Source organism: Phacochoerus africanus, chromosome 3 (genome assembly GCF_016906955.1).
Source record: "Phacochoerus africanus isolate WHEZ1 chromosome 3, ROS_Pafr_v1, whole genome shotgun sequence".
In the NCBI taxonomy this organism is placed as follows: Eukaryota; Metazoa; Chordata; class Mammalia; order Artiodactyla; family Suidae; genus Phacochoerus; species Phacochoerus africanus.
Genome location: NC_062546.1, coordinates 25,233,149 through 25,255,630, shown reverse-complemented (window position 1 = coordinate 25,255,630; position 22,482 = coordinate 25,233,149). Strand labels below are relative to the sequence as shown.

At 46.2% G+C, this 22,482-nt stretch overlaps 1 protein-coding gene across 3 annotated transcripts in view; it reads right to left on the bottom strand.

Annotated features, from left to right (window-relative positions):
* PIGU (phosphatidylinositol glycan anchor biosynthesis class U) overlaps window positions 1-22,482 on the bottom strand; it is a 120,519-nt gene that overhangs the window by 8,162 nt on the left and 89,875 nt on the right. For all 3 annotated transcript variants that reach the window (XM_047771270.1, XM_047771271.1, XM_047771273.1), the window contains 3 exons: window positions 21,774-21,917; window positions 18,446-18,570; window positions 12,609-12,751 (listed from right to left, as the gene is read on the bottom strand). In XM_047771270.1, coding sequence (XP_047627226.1) covers window positions 12,609-12,751; window positions 18,446-18,570; window positions 21,774-21,917 — 412 coding nt within the window. The remainder of the gene's footprint in view (window positions 1-12,608; window positions 12,752-18,445; window positions 18,571-21,773; window positions 21,918-22,482) is intronic.

Here is a 22,482-nt window from a genome sequence, read left to right as displayed (position 1 = left end):
GATCCTGACAAAGTGCCACCAGCTGAGGACAGCAAAGCAAACATGCACACCCTGTTGGACGAGGACGGGGGCTCCAGCCTGGGCCACTGGCGCCTCAGGTTAGGAGGAACAAACATTCCTTCCCGTCGGGGTTTTGGCCCCCATCTGTCCACAAATGTGGGCTCTGTGCTACCAAACCATAGTGATCTGCCCGACATTTCCTCACTGGTCCCTTCCCAAACACACACCAGGCCAATGGAGACATAATTCCAGGAAACAGGACTGTGGTTTCGCTTGTACTGGGTGAACAAGTGAGTCCTGAACAGGCCCAACATGCCAGAGGGTTGGTGTCTAGATCTCAGGGCAGAAAGGCCAAAGCAGGGCCAGCCCAGGATCTGCATGGTCTGCAGCACAAGGAGAGGAGTTCTGAGTGAGGAGGCAGCAGCCATGTGGAGCATCCAGACCTTTCTGGGAAGAGTAGAGGGAGGCTGCCAGGAAGTCTGTTTTGGATGCGGACACAGAGAGGGAGTGGGGCTCCCGGGGGGTGAGAGGGGCAGGAGGCTCTGGCTCTGAACCCCTAGATCCAGCAGGACCTGCCATTGGCCCTGCTCTGATCAACAAAGAGACTAGAACTGGGATTTCAGGGTGTACGTACAATTTTGTGTGAGGTCATTGGTTAGAAATTGTGGTTTCTGACCCCTGCTCATTCTTTTATCAATAGACAGTCACTGAGTATATTCTTCTAGGTGCTGGGGATATGGTCATGATCAAGACAGGCCTGGGGGCTGCCCCAGGGGAACCCACAGTCACTGAGAGGGCATGAGAAACAGGGCATGAATCGACACACTGCTCCCTCCAGAGCACAACTGCCCAGCCTCAGCTGCTTCATCTGCAGCTGAGATGATAAGGGCAGTGACTCCTTCAAAGGGCTGTTATGAAGATTAAGTCAATGCTTTACCATAATTTAAAAAAAGGACACAGGGAGCCGTGTGTGATTGGGTCCCTTTGCTGTACAACAGAAATTGAAGAAAATTGTAAGCCAACTATACTTTAATTAAAAAAATTTTAAAAAGAAACTGAAACAGTAAAAAAATCCAACAGATTCTCTCAGATATCCCCCCCCCTTTTTTTTCAGGGCCACACCCTTGGCATATGGAAATTTCCAGGCTAGGGGCTGAATCCAAGCTGCAGCTGCTGGCCTACACCACAGACACAGCAACTCAGGATCCAAGCCGCGCCTGAGACCTACACCAGAGCTCACAGCAGTGTCGGATCCCTGACCCACTGAGCGAGGCCAGGGATCAAACCTGCATCCTTATGGGTACCAGTCAGATTCATTTCCACTGCGCCACAATGGGAACTCCGACTGGTTTCTCTTTAGAAAAAAAAAGAAAACAACCTGAAGGGCTGTTGGTAGGAGGATAATGAGTCCTATGGAGAAACAGGTCCTGTCATGTGCCAACAAGGAGAGGTCACCGAGCTGTTTCACTGCAAGGGTGAACAGTCAGGAACCCATCATGAAGCCAACAATAAAACACACACACAAAACTCCTGCTCCATGAGCAGATGAGGAAACATCAATGCACAGCAAAAGGTCCAGAAGGCTGAACAAGTGCATGATCCAGGTTAAAGGGATCACATGGGTCTGGCCCCTAGTAGGAGCTCTTTAGCTATAATTTTGGGGAAAGTCTTCCTTATGTTGCCAGTTTTTAAGTTGAATTAGGGTAAGTGGGACATCTTACCTTCCTCTTAAAAAAGCTAAATTTAAATATTTATTTTCGTTCACATGGAATCCCGGATAACCATTATCTTTCTGCTGCTCACTGACCTGCAGAAAGTTTAAAAAAAAAAAGAGGAAGAGGATTGTTCTCCTTCCCTTGGTTTCCAGGTCTGAACATTTCCTTAGGAATTTGCTCTGGGTGTTTGAAGAGTTGCTTACGCTACTTCCCATGTCAACATGTATCAGCAGGTGAATCTTCTCACTACCCTGGAGGTGGGGGGCATCACCTGCACCCTGGAGAGGTTCAACCACTTGCCGAAGGTCACACAGTGATGGAGCGGAAGGGGACCTCCACCAACCAGTCCATCTCAACCCCTCCTTCTCTTTCTCTCCCATGTAAATGTCACACACACCTATGCACCTATGGATGGTTCACTGTTGTCATTTCCTGACTCTCGGGCACACTTATAATGAGCAAATGAGCTGTGCTACATGCTGAAAAACACTTACTGGCCCCAAGGGAAATGTTTACCCTTCATGTCACTAATAATTACTGATGATTTATTCTACTGTGGAGCATGGCACTGACCGACTCAAACAGAGGGGGACTCACAATCTCCAGGCCAAGATGTTCTCTCATTCAGCTCTGATTCAGCCGTGATGGGGCTGGCTCTGGACGCCTGCTGAAAACCCATACTCATCTGTCTTGCTCAGGGAGGGGGGATTGGGACCAGGCACTATTAGGCACTGCTGCAGTGAGAAGAGCTGAGAAGAGCTGGCTGTGGGGCTGAGGACACTCCCTGAAGCCATGCCTCTCACCAGAAGCACGGAGTGTAAGTCAGATGACAGCTGCACTGGCCTGGGCTATGGAGGACACACAGGGGCTTCGCTGGCCAGGGAGACCAGGCCTGGCAGAAGCCAGAGAAGGGTTGTGGACAGAGCTGCTACCCCTGACCTTAGCCCCCCTCCTAGACCCCTTCCCCTTCCCCTCTCTGAGTCTGGAAGACCCAGCACCTACTCCTTATCCCCTATGGCTTTCCCAGTCCCCTCACAAAAGGAAAGGGTACTCAAGGCTTCTGGATTTCTCTAGCAGTTACTCATTGCCCATTTGGCCATTAATTACACGATGTTCTCCTGGGCTCTTTTTGGTTCATTCAATCATTCTACAAATACTTGCTAAACAACTGCTCTGTGCCAAGCACTGATCGGGTGGTTGGGGACCCTGCAGGGGGCAGGAGAGACAGACCTCTGCCTTCACGAAGCACATGGGCGAGTTGGGGAGGCAGAGAGAGAAGCACTTGCAAACTGTCTAAGGGCTACGTAGGAAACCAATCAGAGGCTAAGAAAGAGACCATGGGGTGTTCCTGTCGTGGTGCAGTGGAAACAAATCTGACTAGGTACCATGAGGTTGTGGGTTCGATCCTTGGCCTCACTCAGTGGGTTAAGGATCCAGTGTTGCTGTGAGCTGTGGTGTAGGTCACAGCTTGGATCTGGCATGATTATGGTTGTGGCGTAGGCCGGCAGCTACAGCTCTGATTAGATCCCTGGCCTGGGAACCTCCCTATGCCGTGGGTGCAGCCTTAAAAAGAAAAAAAAAGAAAGAAAGAAAGAGACCATGGGGTGGGGAAACCTTACATAAGGCCTCTCTTAGACATTTAACTCCTAAATGTTTCCTACTATGCTCTGCGGCTCCCAAGAGGCCAGAGGGCAGAGATAGTATAACCTTCAGGATGAGGAGTGACTGTCCAGCCAGTTTAACGCTCCAGGACAAGGACAGCCTTGATGAGTAAGTGTCCCCTGATACACTCCTTTTGTGATCTGGCAGCAGCAGCAACAAAGCCCAAAGCTGGCAGTCCCAGGAGGCATTTGACCCAACAGAGGTGTCTCTGGCTCAGAGCCACAAAGCTCAGACCAGAGGAGGCCAATGACACAGGTGTGCCGGATGCCTGAACAAACTGCTAGCTTATGGGCACCTGGACCACTGCTGGGAGGCCTGGAGGCCTGTCTGAAAGGCAACTTGGCAAAAATATGCCAAAATGTATGATGCCTGGAATTTGTCCTAGAAAATACTGGCATGTGTGTACAAGAGTCTATGGAGGGATATGCAAGGATCTTCCTTTTTTTTTTTTTTTTTTTCTTCTTTTTTTGGTCTTTTTAGGGCTGTACCTGCAGCATATGGGAATCCCTGGACTAGCGGTCAAATCAGAGCTGCAGCTGCTGGCCTATGCCACAGCCATAGCAGCACCAGATCCAAGCCTCATTTGCAACCTACACCACAGCTCATGGCAACGCTGGATCCTTTAACCTATTGAGAGAGGCCAAACCTGCATCCTCATAGGTTCTAGCCAGGTTCATTATCGCCGAGCCACAACGGGAACTCCAAGGATCTTTCATTTCTAATAGTGAAACAATCAGAAGCAACCCCAATGTCCATCATTGGCCTACCCAGTCATATAAATCATGGGTCATCCCACTGTGGGATGGAGAGCACAGAGCCATTAAAAAATGATCTCAAGAGGCAGGATCAAGATGGCAGAGGAGTAAGATGTGGTGCTCACCTTCTCCCACAAATACATCAAAAAAACCCCATCTCCATGTAGAACAATTCACACAGAACATCTACTGAATGCTGGCAGAAGACCTTAAACCTCCAAAAAGAGCAAGAAACCCTCCATATAACTGGGTAGAACAAAAAGAAAAAAAGAGAGAGAGAATGAGAAAGGAATCAGGACAGGACCAGCACTTCTGAGAGGGAGATGTGAAAGAGAAAAGGAACCCATGCCCTGGGGAGACACCTAACTGATGGGAGATCAGCCAAGATGGAGGGACCTCAAAGCTGCAGAGAAAGTGCAACAGCGGGACTGAGGAGGGCAAAGCACAGAGAGAGCTGCAAAGATCATTGGTACCACTGCCCCTGGACACCACAGTCTGAGATGCTCAGCCAGGGGCTGGGCACTGAGACTCAGGCTCTGGAGTTCAGTTCTGGGGAGAGGACTAGGGTTAGTGGTGTGGAAACAGCCTGAGGGAGCTAGGGAGTGGCGTGCCAAGGACTGGGAAGTGGAGCACCACAGCTGAGGGAACCCAGGAGGAGGTCTGGACCTGCAGGAGAAGCAAGGCACCATTGTTGGGGAGGGCAAGAGGAGCAGGGGTGAACTGCCATAGAAATATCTTTCTCTGTGCATGCGTGGACTCTTGGAGGATGGGGCTATGGGTGGTCAGGCACCTGTTGTACCAACCATGGGTGGCAGCACCTCCTGCACAGGATAATTGTGATGGGACGCTTCTTGCATGATCTACAGGCAGTGGGGGCAAACCATGACTCCAGAGGTGGGCATGGCCTGCCACTACTAGGTGTCCATGAACAGGCACCACCTGTGGCCCCAGTCACCTCAGAGGTCAGCACAGAGGAGGGCATTGCAACTGAGCACAACCTGTTGTTGCTTTCACTCCCATGGGAATGCACACACCCCACCGCTGCCACTGCCAAATGCTCTGGTGCCGCCTAAACCTGGCTGAGGCTCACTGCCACTTCTCAGGGCCTTGCAACTAGGAGCAGCCTGTGCCACCTTCCTGTGGGTCCTTGCTACTGTCAAGCGCTCAGCAACCAGACACTGGCTACTAGCCCTGCCCATTGCCTCCATCTCCCTGGAAGCATGCACACACCCTATTAAGGGGATGACAGCCTGCACAAACTGAAGAAAGAGAGAGCAAACATCCAAACCCTCACACCAAAAATAAATAGTAAGTCCTCACAAAACATGCAGGGGTGCTCTTGCATATAAATAGCCCTCCAAGACTACAATAGTTAGTTTCCCAAAACTCAAAGAATAAGAAAAATATAAGCAAAATAAAGATACCTAGGAAACATTCCCAGTTAAAAGAACAGAAGAAGTCACCTGAAGGAGCAAACAGTGAAACAGACCTCTGCAGCCTCATAGACACTGAGTTCAAAAAGGAGATAGTAAAATACTGACGGAATTAAGGGCAAATATGAAGGAAGTAAGAGTGGATATGAACAGTAATACAGACTACTTTAGAAAGGACTAGAAAATACAAGGAGGAGCCAAGAAAAATTAGAAAATTCATTTGCAGAGAAAAACTGAGTTAGAGGCACATGAGCAGAATGAATAATTAAGAGGGATGAACTAGTTACTTGGAAGATAGAATGATGGAAATCACCTAATCAGACAGAAAACCAAATGAAAAAAACTGAAAGTAATATAAGAGCTCTATGAGATAATATAAAGTGGGCCAATCTATGCATAACAGGGATTCCAGAAGAAGAAGAAAAAGAAAAGGAGATTGAAAATATATTTGAAGAAATTATGGCTGAAAACTTTCCAAATCTAAAGGAAATAGATATCAAGATACAGGAAGCACAGAGGGCCCCAAACAAGCCCACACCAAGATATATTACAACAAAAATGGCAAAAGCTAAAGCTAAGAGAGGATTCTAAAGGCTGTAAGAGAAAAACAAAGAGTTAATTATAAGGAAACCCCAAAAGGCTATCAGCTGACTTCTCTACAGAAACATTACAGTACAGAAGAGAGTGGCAAGATATATTCAAAGTTCTAAAAGGGAAAAATGTGCAGCCTAGAATACTCTACCCAGCAAGAATATAATTTAAAATAGAAGGAGAAACAAAGAATTTCTCCAACAAACAAAAACTGAAAGAATACAGCAATACTAAACCCATTCTAAAAGAAATACTGAAAGGGCGCCTCTAAAAAAAAAAAAAAAGTAGGAAGAAATAGGATGGGAGAAATCACAATTGGAAAGTAATCATTTAAATAACCAGTATACAGAACCAAAACAAACAAACAAAAAAAACTATTGCAAATGTGATGATAAACACAAGGAATAGCAAAAGGACAAACATGAAGATGTTAAAAAAGGACATTATGTGGGGAAGGAAAGTAAGAAAATCTAGACTCTTTTTCTAGGATGTGTTTGAGCCTATATGACTATTAGGCTAAACCAAGCAGATTTAGGGGAAGGGGTTAACATACCTGAAAAACAGGGCAATCACAAATCAAAACCAAATAACACATTCACAAAATCAAAGAGGACACATGCATAAAATAAAAGGAAATCATCTAACCAAAAAAAGAACGGAACAAAGGAGAAACATGGAATCAAATGGAATACAATGTTTAAAATGGCAATAAATACACATTTATCAATAATTACCTTAAATGTCAATGGACTAAATGCTCTAATCAAAAGGCATAAGAGTGGCAACTGGATAAAAAAACAAGAGACTACAATAAGTTGCCTATAAGAGACTTACCTTGGGGCAAAGGGCACATATAAATTGAAAGTGAGAGGATGGCAAAAGATATTTCATGCAAATGGAAAAGACAGGAAAACAGAAGTTGCAATACTCATATCAGACAAAATAGATTTTAAAATGAAGGCCGTACAGAAAGAAAAGAAAAATATTATTTAATGATTAAAACAAAACAAAACAAAACAAAACCTGGGATGCCGCAGTGGTGGAACCTGGCATCTGGTAGATGCCAGTGAAATCCTCAGGTGACGTCTGGCCACGTCACGTCTTCCTTGGCTTTCCTTCCACCCACCACTTCTTATTTAAGCAAATCCACACAAGCTGTGTTTTCTATGATACCTGTCTGTGACTTTCCAGAGCTGCAAGTTCCCCTACCCCCTTTACCAGGTGTTAAAACTTTTCTTTTTGTACCAGTGGATCTGGGCCCAAGACACCACCCACACTGGAAGGGAATTTCTATAATAAATGTGTAAACTGAAAAAAAAAAGACACTATTTAATTATAGAAGGATCAATTCAAGAAGAGGATATTACACTCGTCAATATATACTCCTAATATAGGAGCACCCAAATACATACGACAGACACTGACAGACATAAAAGGAGAAATTGATGGGAATACAATAATAGTAGGAGACTTTAACACCCTACTCACATCAATGGACAAGTCCTCTAGACAGAAAATCAGTAAGGCAACAGAGATCCTAAATGACACAATAGAAAAGTTAGACATAATTTATATTTTCAGGACATTACATTCCTCCCAAAAATCAGAATATACATTCTTCACAAGGGAACATGGGATATTCTCAAGGATTGACCACATAGTGGGACACAAAACTAACCTCAACAAATTTAAGAGTATAGAAATTATTTCAAGTATCTTCTCTGACCACAATGACATGAAACTAGAAATCAACCACAGGAAAGAAATGAGAAAACACTGACTACATGGAGACTAAACAACACGCTACTGAAAAAAAAGAAATTGGTGCTTAGAGGGAAGTTCATAGCAATACAGGCCTTCCTCAAAAAAGAAGAAAAATCTCAAATTGACAACTTAACTCACCACCTAAAAGAATTAGAAAAAGAAGAATGAACAAAACCTAAAGTCAGCAGAAGGAAGGAAATCATAAAGATCAGAGAGGAAATCAGTAAAATAGAGATTCAAAAAACAATAGAAAAAAATCAAGAAAACCAATATCTGGTTCTTTGAAAGGGTAACCAAAATTGACAAGCCTCTGGCCAGATTCACCAAGAGGAGAGAAAGAACTCAAATAAAATAAGAAATGAAAAAGGAGAAATCTCAACTTATACTATAGAAATGCAAAAAAAAAAAAAAAAGAGAGAGAGAGAGAGCTGATAACCTAGAAGAAACGGACAACTTTCTAGACATACACAGCTCACCAAAATTGAATGAAGAAATAGATCAACTGAACAACAGACTGATCACTAGAAATGAAATTGAATATGTAATAAAAACACTGCCTACAAACAAAAGTCCAGGACCAGATGGCTTCACAGGCAAATTCTACCAACATACAATGAAGACATTATACCCATCATTCTTAAACTTTTAAAATTGTACTCCACAGAGTTCCTGTTGTGGCCCAGCCATTAACAAACCTGACTGGTATCCATGAGGATGCAGGTTCAATCTCTGGCCTTGCTCAATGGGTTAAGGATCTGGCATTGCTGTGAACTGTGGAGTAGCCCCGCAGCTATAGCTCCAATTCGACCCCTGGACTTGGAACCTCCATATGCTATGGCTGTGGCCCTAGGCTGTGGCCCTAAAAAGACAAAAACAAAAACAACAAAAAAAACCTCACTCCAAAAAATTGAACACCTAGGAATAAACCTGACCAAGGAGGCAAAAGACTTAGATGCTGAGAACTCTAAAACATTAATCAAGGGAATTAAAAAGTACTCAAAGAAATGTAAAACTACTCCATGTTCCTGGATTGGAAGAATTCATATCATTCGATGGCCATACTACCCAAAGCAGTCTACAGACTCAATGCAATCCTTATCAAATTACCCATGACATTTTTCACAGAACTAGAACAAACAATCCAAAAATTCATATGGAGTGGGATGGACTGGGAGTTTGGGGTTAATAGATGCAAACTATTGCATCTGTAGTGAATAAGCAATGGAATCCTGCTGTATGGCACAGGGAACTATGCCTCATCACTTGTGATGGAACATGATGGAGGATAAAGTGAGAAAAAGAATAAATGTACATATGTATGACTGGGTCACTTTGTTACACAGCAGAAATTGACAGAACATTGTAAATCAATTATAATGGAGAAAATAAAAATTTTAAGAATAAAGAAAAAAACCAAAACCCCTCAAAATTTATATCAAACCATAAAAGACCCCAAATCACCAAAGCAATCCTGAAACAAAAACAAAGCAGGAGGCGTAACTCTCCCAGACCTCAGACAATATTACAAAGCTATGGTAATCAAGATGGTGTGTACTGATACCAAAAAAGACAAACAGACCAATGGAACAGAATAAAGAACCCAGAAATAAACCCAGACATCTGCAGTCAATTACTCTTCAACAAAGAAGGCAAGAATATAAATAAACTGGGAAAAAGACAATCTCTTCTGCAAGTGGTGCTGGGAAAACTGGAAAGCTGCATATAAATTAATGAAACTAGAACACACACACAACATGCAAAAAAATAAATTCAAAATGGCTTAAAGACTTAAACCTAAGACAAGACACCTAGAAAGAGAACTAGAAGAGAATATAGGCAAAACATTCTCTGACATCAGCCATACAAATATTTTCTTAGGTCAGTTTCCCAAAGCAATAGAAATAAAAATAAACAAATAGGACCTAATCAAGGTTAAAAGCTTCTGCACAGCAAAGGAAACCATCAAAAAAACCCCAAAAAGATAACCTAAGGAATGGAAGAAAATAGTTTCAAATGATGCAACTGACAAGGGTTTAATCTCCAAAATATACAAACAACTCATACAACTCCATAGCAAAAAAAAACAAATAACCCGATGGAAAAATGGGCAGAACTGAAGACATTTCTCCAAAGAAGACATATGGATGGTCAACAGGCACGTGAAAAAATGCTCAATATCACTAATTACTAGAGAAATGCAAATCAAAACTACAATGAGGTACCACTTCGCATCAGTCAGAATGGCCATCATTAATAAGTCCACAAATAACAAATGCTAGAGAGGGTGTGGAGAAAAGGGAACCCTCCTACACTGTTGGTGGGCATGTAAATTGGTACAAGTATTATAAAAAACAGTATGGAGTTTCCTCAGAAAACTAAATATAGAACTACCATGTGACCCAGCAATCCCACTCCTGGGCATATATCCAGACAAAACTTTCCTTGAAAAAGATACATGCAACCCTGTCTTCATTGCAGCACTATTCACAACAGCAAAGACATGGAAACATCCTAAATGTCCATTGACAGATGAATGGATTTAGAAGATATGGTAAATATACACAATAGAATACTACTCAGCCATAAAAAAGAACAAAATAATGCCATTTGCAGCAACATGGTTGGAACTAGAGACTCTCATACTAAATGAGGTAAGTCAGAAAGAGAAAGACAAATACCATATGATATCACTTATATGTGGAATCTAACATATGGCACAAATGAACCTATCTACAGATAGCTCAGCCACCAACACTCCCACCCCCCACCCCACCCTACTTCTTCCCAAACTGAGTTGCTCCTGCCTTTGATGGCACCTGGCAGCTTGCATACATCCCCCATGCTGTGTTCAGAAACACTTCTCTCCTCAAGGCAGCCAGAGGGGGAAAAAAATCTGTCATCTGGCAAGTTCCACGGATACTTGGTAATCAATGCAACTGTATTCCTGACCCACATCGGACACTCACAACCTGACAAGCTTCGGACTATTTCAGTGGAGTTCACCAAGCTCCCCAGAGGCGCAGGGCGGGCCCAATGCCTCCCACGCCAGTCATCACTTTCAAAGGAAAAGTAAGGGGATTTCAGCAAGACACAAGAGCCAGAACAAACTTTTTCTTGATTTCCTCAAGGTACTAAGCTGCATCCTGTGGAATTCTGTTTGCGTGGACACAGGTAAGAGGTGCTAGCATCTGCTATTAGTGACCTGTGTAAGTGACAGGCAGTACAGACCCTCTGGCCTGGTCCCGCCCAGGCTACAGGGCTCTCCATTTCCCTTCCTGCTGTGCACAAACCAAGATAAATAGCTGGACTGGACATGAATTGTCCAGAAATGTCCATGCAGGAAATACCAGACCCATCACTCACTGCAAGAGCCCTAACTCTCTTCTTCTTTCTCAGAAGCTAACCTTGGAGGCAACAAGCATCTCCCTAGGAATTATTCACTGGCATCACTGGTCTTTCTGGCGAGCCCTGCTTCCCATCCCATCCATTATGCACAGGAAGTGCCAGGCTGTGCCAATGCAATTGAAATGGTAAATGGTATGACTGATTCCTGTAAGACCTTGGCAATTAGGCCAGAGCTGACCCAAGGGAACACAGCATGGTGAACAAGAGGACGTCAGAGAAGTTTGCTAGACCGCCTACAACAGAGTCTCTGCAGAGCTTGTAAAAAATACAAATTCCAGTCAATATCTCTGGGAGTGGATCCTGGAATGGTCCTTTTTTTTTTTTTTTTTTGTCTTTTTGCCATTTCTTGGGCCGCTCCCGCAGCATATGGAAGTTTCCAGGCTAGGGGTCTAATCAGAGCTGTAGCTGCCGGCCTATGCCACAGCTACACCACAGCAACCCGGGATCTGAGCTGTGTCTGCAACCTACACCACAGCTCACACCAACGCCAGATCCTTAACCCACTGAGCAAGGCCAGGGATCAAACCTGCAACCCCATGGTTCCTAGTCGGATTCGTTAACCACTGAGCCACAACGGGAACTCCAGGTCATCTTCATTTTTGAACAAGCTCCCCAGGGTGATTCTGAGGCTGAGACCCATTGCTCTATGGCTCTGAGAGAGAGGCTTTCCCCCATCAGAGGAGGGTTGGAGATCATTGTTGGTGCTTCTCGGACCCCCTCAGTCTCCTCTCCTGCCACCGCTGGCTGCAGTGTGTGCTCCAGACCTACTCAACAGCTAGACCCACTATATATCTCATCTCTCTGCCTTTGCTCCTGCTGCTCCAAAGTCTGGAAAGTCTTTCCTCCCCTTTGCCGCCCTCCCCTCCCTCACACGCTGCACTGGTTCTAGGTGTCGCCGCACAGCCCAGGCAGTTCCAGAAAGAGGGTGGACTCAGAAACTGGATTGAGCCTTGCCTGAATTTGGTTCTTGGCTCCCAATGACCATGGGCAACAGAAGCCTCTGTGAGCTTTGGTTCCCATTCGTGAAATAGGGACAACACTGTCTGGCAGGCTTGCTGTGAGAATTCGACACATCGAGATGCCCAAGAACGTTAGCCAAATTCAGTTTTCCCTGCTGCTCTTACTTCCCTACCTTTTCTATGAGTCCTGGAACTACTTGAGGGGAGGAACTGTCCCTCATTCATGACCAAACGAACCCCCTGTTTTGGCAGAACCCAGGACCCAGGTTGAACGTCGGAGGCTACAAAATAAATCTTTGTCCCAGTGGTGCCTTTGACTCTTACCTGCCCAACGTTGAAGGTCAGTGTGATGGCATAAAAGAAATTGGAGTTGGCACTTCCTGCGTAAATCCAGAGGTGCCACAGGACAGGGAAGAGCAGGGAGCAGGCGATAATGATGCAGGTGAGGACAAAGATGTTTCGCAGGACTGTAAAGACAGAGGTCACAGTTAGCCCATTGCTGACTCTTTGGGACTCCTTCCTTGCAGGGATGGCCCTGCAGGACAGAGAGGTCCAGGAAAAGTCTGATGTAGCTGAAAGGCAGAACCCCTGCCTCCCAACACACACACGCACACACGCACACACACACACACAAGGAGAGGCACCAGGGTGCCAAGACCCAAACCTCAGACCCTTAGCTCCTCATGCCCAAAGCTGGTGGGATGTCCTAGATTTGGACTCAACCTCACCTTGCTTTTTCTCTCTCCCATTTTTTTTTTTTTTAAGGGCCGCACCCTCTGCACATGGAGGGTCCCAGGCTAGGGGTTGAATTGAAGCTACAGCTATCGGTCTACACCACTGCCACAGCAACACAGGATCTCAGCCTCATCTGCGACCTACACCACAGCTCATGGCAATGCCAAACCCTTAACCCACTGAGGCCAGGGATCAAACCTGCAACATCATGATTCCTAATCAGATTTGTTTCCACTGTGCCACAACGGGATCTTCTCCGCTGCCTTGCTCTTTAAGTCTCTTTTTGACAACGTCCCTCTCTAGCATCACCCCCACCCCAAGAGGGAATGCAGAATCCCACCTGAAGCGCCCCCCTCACCAAGCTCCCAGAGGACCTGGTACAGAGGGTGGTTCGAGGGCAGGTAGGCCGAGCTCTGCTGGTGGAGAAGGCAGCCTGACTGTGGGCTGCAGATTTAGCCTCAGAGAGATCTTGGTAAAAATTCCTCCTCTGCCAGCAAGTTTCTGAGTCCCAGCTTCCCCATCTCTAAAATAGGGCTAAAATGCCTACTTTGTGGGAGCATCCCATGAATTAAACAAGATGTGTGGAAAAGCTGGCACAGATATACTGCCGTGTTTTTTATTGGTGCGGTAACCAATCACCACAAACTTAAGTGGCTTAAAAAATACAATTTACTATCTTACATTTATTTACTATCTTACATTTCGGGAGGTCAGAAGTCCACAGGCTAAAATCAGGGTACCTGCAGGGTTGCCTTCCCTCTGGTGGCTCTAGGGGAGAATCCGTGACATTGCCTTTGTAGTGTGTAGAGGCTGCCTACATTCTTGGCCCATGATCCCCTTCCTTTTTCAACCAGCAATGATGGATTAAGTCCTTCTCACATTGTATCACTATGATCTCCTCTTCTGCCTTCCAATTATACTTTAGACCCTCTGACCATGTAAAGTGATGTAGTCACAGGTTCTGGGGATTGTGGGGTGGCCATCTTTGTAGGAGGCATTATTCTGCCTACCACACTGTGCTTTTATTTTCCATTTAATTCAATAGGGGATCTCTGACAGTAGGATTATATGCTATCGTTTCTTTATACTTTATTGCATTTTTAAATAAACTAATAAATATTATTTAAAATTAATTAAAAGAATGCCTTAAAAATTAGCACTAAAAAAAAAACACCAAAAACTTAGCACTTAAAAAAGCTCAGGTAAGTTTCCTGGCAGGCACTTAATGATCAGAAGTTCCCTTCCCCTCTCTGATCCTGACCTTCAGGAAATCCCTTCTCCCAAGTCAGAGTTTTGGGACATTTAAGGGATGAACCTTAAGGCCTCTTGTTTTGGTTGTACAGTGACTTGGTTGAAATGCTATCCTGGCGGTTTATGCACTGGAAGGGGGACTGGATTACAGACAAGGTTCTCAATTCTGGTTGTAAAATGAACTCATCTGGGGAGCCCTGCCCAGACTAAGTCAATCAGAGTCGACAGGGGTGGGGCCCAGGCGTCCATACTGGTTTCTAAAAGCTTCCCTGGTGATTCCAATACGCAGCCAAGACTGGGACCCACTGGTGTACAGCTATAGACCCTTACCAAATAAGCAGCCCACACCAGTCTGTAACAGAGACTTCATGGGTCTGTGTCACACTGAGAATCATCAGGACAAGGTAGTTCGGAGTTTTCTTAAAGCTGAATGTTTTCAACTTAACGTTCACTCTTTATTGAAAAATGATAGGTGTCTTGCTGCTGGCTGCTGTTGTTAAAATGTCCTTCCTTTTATGAAATGGGGATGAATAACTAGTAGTTGACTGTTTTTTGTTTTGTTTTCTTTTTTTGTTTTTGGCTGCATCCACGATATATAGAAGTTCTAGGACCAGATTTCGAAACCACATTACAGCTGCAACCAGAGCCACAGTTGCGACCAGAGCCACAGCAAAGCTGTGCCACCAGGTAACTCCTGACTGTTTTAATTTCTTCAGTAAAACAAAAAGTTGGCAACTCGGTCACCAGGATCTTTTGAAATGTTAGTGGTCCATGAAACCCCAAAATTTGGAAACGCTCACCTGGAGGACTTGCAAGGTCCTCTTTTCTGATCTGAATTTCCAGGATTCTGGGTTTTCAAAGCTGAGAGGTGAAAGCCCTGACTCAAGCCTTTCTGAGACTTCTTGGAAGCCTTGTCCTTGCTCCCAGAAACAGAAGTCTGGGAAAAGGGATGTGTGTACTGAGAATTATGCTTGTTATTATTAATAAACATATTTTTTATAAATGTTAAATTATATCTTCAAGAAAGGAGAACTCCAACATTGGTGGGCCTTTACATTTCTCAGTGGTTCTTTCTGATCCCCTGGAAATTATTTTGCTGAAAGAACATACACTATTCCTAAGATAAAACTCCTGTGACCTGATGGCCCAAGTGGATTTTTGTTCTATTCTTCTAGTCCCTTTGGATTTCAGACTCGGTGACAACAGATGACCAAGAGGTTGAGAGAGGCTCACATGCCGCTCCTGGGTGCAGTCACAAAGAGCTGCAAGGATACATTCCCATGTGCCTGGAGGAACCGTCGTCACCAGCGTCCAGTTGGCTTCTGGCCTGTGGTGACCTTTGCAGGACTGGGGAGCTGCTGCTCACTCTTGCTGGCTGACAGGCCAGAGGATTATAGCTACATGCCAGAGCAGATGGAGCCAGGGACCTGGGGCACAGGACGGCCTGTTCCAGGCACTAGGAGGTATCAGAGATGTCAGAGATGACCAGGGCCTGATGAGATGCAAGGGTTCACCCTTCATCAGCTGTGCTAGGCCAGATGGAATCAGATTCCCCACCACGTTTACTGGGTGACTTTCTCTGATCTCTGGCTCCACTGCTGACAAGCCAAAACTTCAGGCAAGTCATTTTCCTTCCCTGAGTCTCAGGCTTATTCAGAAATAAAATCCCACTTGAAGAATCCAGTCCCATCAGGAGGGGAACAGAGGGGATTTAGGGACTTCAAAGGTCATGGTGGTGATGTTTCTTTTCTTAAACTAGGTTCTGGGTATATAGGACTTTGTTGTGTTATTTTTTATAATTAATGTGAATTTTAAAATCAGTATTCTTTTATTATAAAACAGTTAATAAAAACAAAATAAAGCACACACACACACAGACACACAATCCAGCCCTTTGGTAATTGGCTCTTCAAGCTGGACCACAGCAGGCTGGCACGGGCTCTGCCAGCAGGCTGTTCCCTAACACCGCAATTGCGCGTCTGTATGATTCATCCTGGCCCCAAGCCCCACAGAGTCCCAGCGTCTGGGACCTGCACTCAGGGAGGGGCCCACGTGCCTCTTCTCCCCACTGAGCCGGACAGAAAAACAAAAGAGTGAATGTGCGAGCAGGCATGTTGGCACTGGAACTAATGTTTAAACTGAATTCTTAACCACATTAGAAGGCTGAATATATTCAACCTAGGCACACAGACTCTGCAGAATCTCCACAGGTCCAGGCTGAATGTAATGACTCACAGCTGCCATGCCCCAAACAGACATCGTGAGCACGAGTACTTTCTGCCACAGGAGCTGCGCCTCGAGAGGTGGCAGCCCAGGCTCTCTGCAGGGACCTTCAGATGAACTGAACTTGCCCAGCCAGCCAGCAACAGCATCTATTAGATCATCCAGGGTTTCAGAAACGCCATCCTTATTTTTTTGTGCCTCACCACCCCAGAGGGCATAAAATAGCTTATTTCAAGTTTTGAAAAATATGTTTATTTCAGTGACTCCGAATGACTGTGGGTACCAAGCCTAAGGCTGGCTTTGATCATAAAACTATGCAGGAGACCCCTCCGCCCTGCAACCCCTGCATAATTATCACTACTATTAATAACTGCAGTGCTATTTACATTTTCTTCTTTCTCAAACTTGAAACGCCCATGAAAGATATTCTCCCCATATGACAGATGAAAAAAACGGGAGGCTCAGAAAGGTTAAATAACTTGCTATAATGGGAAAGCCAGGACTCAGACTCAAGGCAGTCTGGCTCCAGACCATGTTCAGCAATAGGAGATGAAAGATATTCCCCGAGGGAGATGCAGCCAAAAATGACTCCATTTGGAGGGGAAAGGAGATCAACATCCCCAAGACCCACCCTGTCACAAACTGGGGTAGATTCCTATGCCCTGTGACTTGCCACTGGCCACTCTGCCAAGGGGCGCCAGGCGGACTCTGAGGCTGCTGGACTGGATGATTCTTGACTGTGTAATGAGGGTGTCGCAGGCAGAAGATGCCACTTCCTGCTTCCAGTCAAGCTGCCTGGCCACCACCCTAACAGGCATCACCTGCAGGAGCAGCAGGGCTTGGCCTGCCCACTCGCCTGTTTATCTTCACTCAGAGGCCCACTCCTACAGGTAGAGTTCTTTCTAACAGCTGATCAGTTTCACTTCCTGGTTGACACCCAGCAGTCCCAAAACAATAACAAAGACTTGCTTCCTCTGAAGTCTGCCCTGCCTGGGTTCATTCTTGACACCTTGCTGTGCACCCACCTTAGGCAAGGAAAGTTCAACAGTTCCCTTCCCGGTTTAGAGAATCAAGTGGTACTGGGCCACTGGCACTGCCTCTTTACTAGAGAGGTTTCAAAGAGCCAAGCACAAACATGTGCTGAGTTGTTCTGTGTGTCAGGTTTGATCTTGGGTGCTGGAGACACAGAGGTGAGGGAGCCATGAGCCTACCCTTGGGGAGCCCACAAACACTGAAAAGAACTCACACAGAGGGTGAAGAGCCAGACTGAGGGAGACACTAGGAAACACTAGAAAGCATAACTAGATCACCACTAGGCCATCTTTTGAGGAAGGGATGGTTAGAGCTTAAGGGGTCTTCACAGCAGGCAGGAAGTCTAATGTTGCCTGTCTGTCTTCTGTGGATCTTTTGACACACCACTGGGAAATGGTTCAAAGCCAAGGCCTAGTGCCGCACTGTCCAACACAACAGCTACTAGCTGTGTGTGCCTTCTTAAATTGAAGTTAAAAATTCAGTTTCTTAGCATACTGGTGGCTACTCTATGGGACTATCCACAGAAAGCCCAAATGGACAGCACTGGCTGGAGGCTCACAGGTTTGGAATCTGACGCCAGCCCTTCTACCTACCAGTCAAGGAATAAGTGGCTCTACTTTTCTGTACCTCAGTTTCCTCATCTGCAAAATGGGGATACTTTCTTCAGAGTCTGGTGTGAAGATAAAATGAGCCAATGTGTGTAACACTCTTAGAACCACAGTGGCCAGGTATACTGTAAGTGCTCAATAAACGTAGTTATTTTTATTATCATCACTAGTCCACAGCACCAAGGAGGCAGATATTGTACATGGTGTCCCGGCCGATCGGTGCTGCTAGCACAGCAAGTGCCTATCCATTCCTTTTTCCCTGGCCGGGGGACACCAATCTGCCAGCATGGGGTCAGAGGTAGGAGTACTCACATCTGTAGAGATGGTTCCACACGGGGAAGAAGGCCATGTAGAGGGCCACATCCCCCACGGTCGGGTAGGACTTGAAGATGGAGATGATGGCAATCTGGATGAACATGAAGAAGACAGGGTGTTCCCTGGGGAAGGCGGGGCAGGGCAGACAGAGAGAGGAAGGTCAGTCAGGGACCAGGCCACCCCAGAGACTCCTGACCCCATCCCTCGATTCGAATCCAAAAGTACTCTCTGGGGTCTTCACAGAGGGCTGGCTCTGCTACCCACAAGACACAGGGCCAGGCCAAGTAGCAGAAGCAGAAAACTGCGGGGACCAGAAGATGCCCAGAGGTGGGGAGGAGAGCCCAGCAAACACTGAGAAACAGTCCACAGAGACACTTCCCATCAACCCCTCCCCCATCGCTCTGAGCCTTCCCCCAGGAGCTGTGGAGGAAGAAAACAAATGAAGTCAGCGTCCTTTATTACTGGGCTTAAATGACTGCTTGTCAGAGTAATGAGGCAGCCGCCCTTGCCAGAGGCCCCTCTGACATTGGACCCAGGGCAGGAAGTGCCTCCTTTCTGAGGCTTTTCTCTCTGACAACATGGTCAGTGGGGTCCAGAGACCTTTAGCTATGATGAGCTCCTTTCCTGAAAGAGAACTGAGAGCTGCATGCAGCTTTTTGCTCTTAAGGGCTGGAAATGGAGTTCTTGTGACCTTAATCTAGTAAGACTAGCTGCCATTTCCTAAACTCTCACTCTAAGTCTTGTGCGAGGTCCTTTCTTGCATCAATGCATGTGATCCTGACTACACTGCAACTGCACCTCGAGGTAGGCAATGCTGTCACTGCATTTTGCAGATGAGGAACTCAGGTTCAGAGAAGGTAAGTGGGTTCGTAAGTGGTAGAGTTATTTGTCTCCAGAACTGCTCAGCACCACCAATGCTGCTCTCCTGAGTGCCAGAATGACCACAGAGCTCTGATCAGAGAGGGTGAGACAGAACCCAATTTCTGGTGCTCCTCCTCTGAGAGCTGACCAAGGGCTGAAGGGAAGCCAACAGGAAGGCTTGCACCTTCCTTAGTAACATCTAAACAACATGCACATGCCCTACTTCTGCCCAGTAATCTGGATGCCTAGCTCACGCAGCTTTTCCTCAGATTAATGGCATTCTTGTCTGGCAGGGCAAAGGTCAGGGTGACTCAATGGGTGTAAATCTAAGATGTGGAGACAAATGTGTACACACCCAAATACTCTACAGCAAATGACTCCGAAACTCAGAGTGACAAAGTCACACAGACCTGTATCCTCTAGGAAGGGTCCAGCTATCTCAGTGAGCATCTTCGGAAGGATAATCCAGACCACTGGTTTTGGGCTTTTTAGGGAGCTGGTAACAGCTGCAACATTCCTATGAAAAGGCTAGTGACCAGGTAGTGCCCCCAAAATGTGGAGACCAGAATCCCCTGCAACACCACCTGGGGGGAGGTGACCTGAAGGTCCGGGCCTCACAAAGCTGGCACTCCAGGGGCTGGAGAGTGAATGGAACTTCCTAACCAGGCACAGGAGGTCAGCCATGGGGGAAGTCAGGTATCTTCAACTTTTCTTTCTTTATTTTTTTTTATAGCTGCACTTGCAGCATATGGAAGTTCCCAGGCCAGAGACTGAATCTGAGCTACAGCTGTGGCAATGCTGGATCCTTTAATCTACTGTGGTGGGCTGGGAACCGAACCCACACCTCTGATGTGACCCCAGCCACTGTAGTCAGATTCTTAACCCACTGAGCCACGCTGGGAACTCCTAGCTTCACCTCTTCTGTCCCCACAACTCTGAGGCCCTGGCCGTGTGAGTGTGTGTGTGAGTGTCTGTGTACGTCACAAGATGGTGGTGCTACTGTCTACCCAGGAGCTATCTGTGGCCTTTCACATGCCAACAATAGAAACTGCTGGAAAGCTGGCTACACAGAGGGAGGAAAGATGCTCCAAGCTCCCGGCTTCTCTCAGCCAAGTGGCCAGGCCTGACCAGAACAAGGGCAGGAAATGTGGACCACAGACAGCTGGAGAGCTTGGCGGGGTAAGGCTGCCAGAATTCAGGAGCCTGCCAGGCCAAGAAGGAATGGTTTTCTGTCAGAGGCCAGGCCAAGGCTATGTCACAGGAAGGAAACATCAGCTCTGGGCTTTTAGGGAATGGGAACCATGTGCATTGGTTCACTGGCCATGGAGAAGAGGGAAGGTTGGAGCAGAGAACTTAAACTCCTGAAATCTAAATCACACTCTTCCAGCTTCCCTCATCTAGGTATATCCATGCCTACTGGTGCCTGTTTCCCCTCCTCCGAAACTAGGATTATGTAACCATTTCTGGGAGCTACTGTAAGTGGTCTCTCTCGGGAGCCTGGCATGTGTAGGGCACTGAGCATAAGTTCTGGAGCCAAACAAACCTGGGTCTGAATCCCAGCTTTACTGCTTACTGGCATGTGACTCTGGGAAAATCATCCCATCTTTCTGAATGGCAATTCCCTCAATTATAAAATGGAAGTGATAATAATGCCTACCAGTAAGAGTTGCTGGAAGGGTTAGGCATGACTGTATTTCAAAAAGCCTAGACAGGAGTTCCTACAGTTGCTCAGCAGTAACAAACCTGACTAGTATCCATGAGGACGCAGGTTTGATCCCTGGCTTCGCTCAGTGGGTTAAGGATCTGGTGTTGCCGTGAGCTGTGGTATTGGTCGCAGACGTGGTTTGGATCCCACATTACTGTGGCTGTGGTGAAGGCCAGCAGCTGCAGCTCCAGTTTGACCCCTAGCCTGGGAACTTCCACATGCTGCTGGTATGGACCTAAAATGATTAAAAAAAAAAAAAAATCCTAGATAGGTAGGAGGGACAACACATGTTAGCTCCCTTATGCTAGAGAAGAGAGCTCATAGGCAACTCCTTTGAGGGAAACTGATCAAAAGATTAAACATAGTTGCAGGTGACCAGCTTCCCAACTAACACGTCCTGAGACCCTTTGGGCAAACTGTCACCAGGATGCTGATGGAGGACACCCAACAGGATCCACTTTTTCTAAGGATTCCTCCTCCTCCCCGAACCCCACCTTTATCTAAAACGACTGGGCTCAGCAATAACATGGGTTCAAGGATCCCAAAGTGAAGCCAGGGGAAATATCAGGGCTCTGGAGCAACATCTCTGCAGCCTGCCCTCATGTGTGGCTCTCCTGCTGGGTACAGCCACTGAAGCGACTGAAGACTGACTGGGCTCCCTGGGCAAAAATAAAACCTGATAGCAGATGTTTTGAAGGGTACTTGCAAAGCTACAAATGGCTCTGTGGACAAAAAAAAGCAGCAGGTCCAACCACTTACTTCAGCTTTATGGCTAAGGGGATGGTGTAGAAGAAGACGTTGATCTGAAACACACATACAAAGAAGAGGCTGAAGTGCTCAAACATCTCTGCAAAGAAGTACCAGAAGAGACCAATGTTTGGAGTGAGATCTGGAACAGAAAGTCTGGAATGAAGAAAACAAAGGCAGAGAAAAATGAGAACAAAATTATAAACAATCTGCTTTGACCTGGTTTTCTCCTGAAGGCTTTGGTCACTGCTGGGCAGTCAAGGACAACTTTGTCTCCACAGAAATCAGGATGTGAGGGGCTCTCCAGGCACCCCAGGCCCAGGTAATTAAAAAAATAATGGGCAGAGGCACAGAGAATAATAACCCATAAAAAAATATTACCTGAGCCAAACTCTAGCATGCATCAGAGATCTGAAACAAGGCAGGAATTCATGCCAGAAATCAAAACACCAGTCCCTCTTTTACTGTCCAGGATATGTATTTGTTCAAAGTCAGGAGGTACCCACACTGTAGCAAGAGAGGAATGGGTCTGAAACCAACAATGCCTATTTGGGGCATTCCAAAGACCTGTGTAGAAGACAAGCTCAGAGATCCTGTTCTCCCCATTCGTGCTCCACATGCCCACAAGCTGCAGCCAGCAGACTGAGTGCCTGACACTCTGCAGTGAGCCTTCCAGGGGCCTGAGGAACCACTGCCAGGTCCTGGCTAGGATCCCAGACCT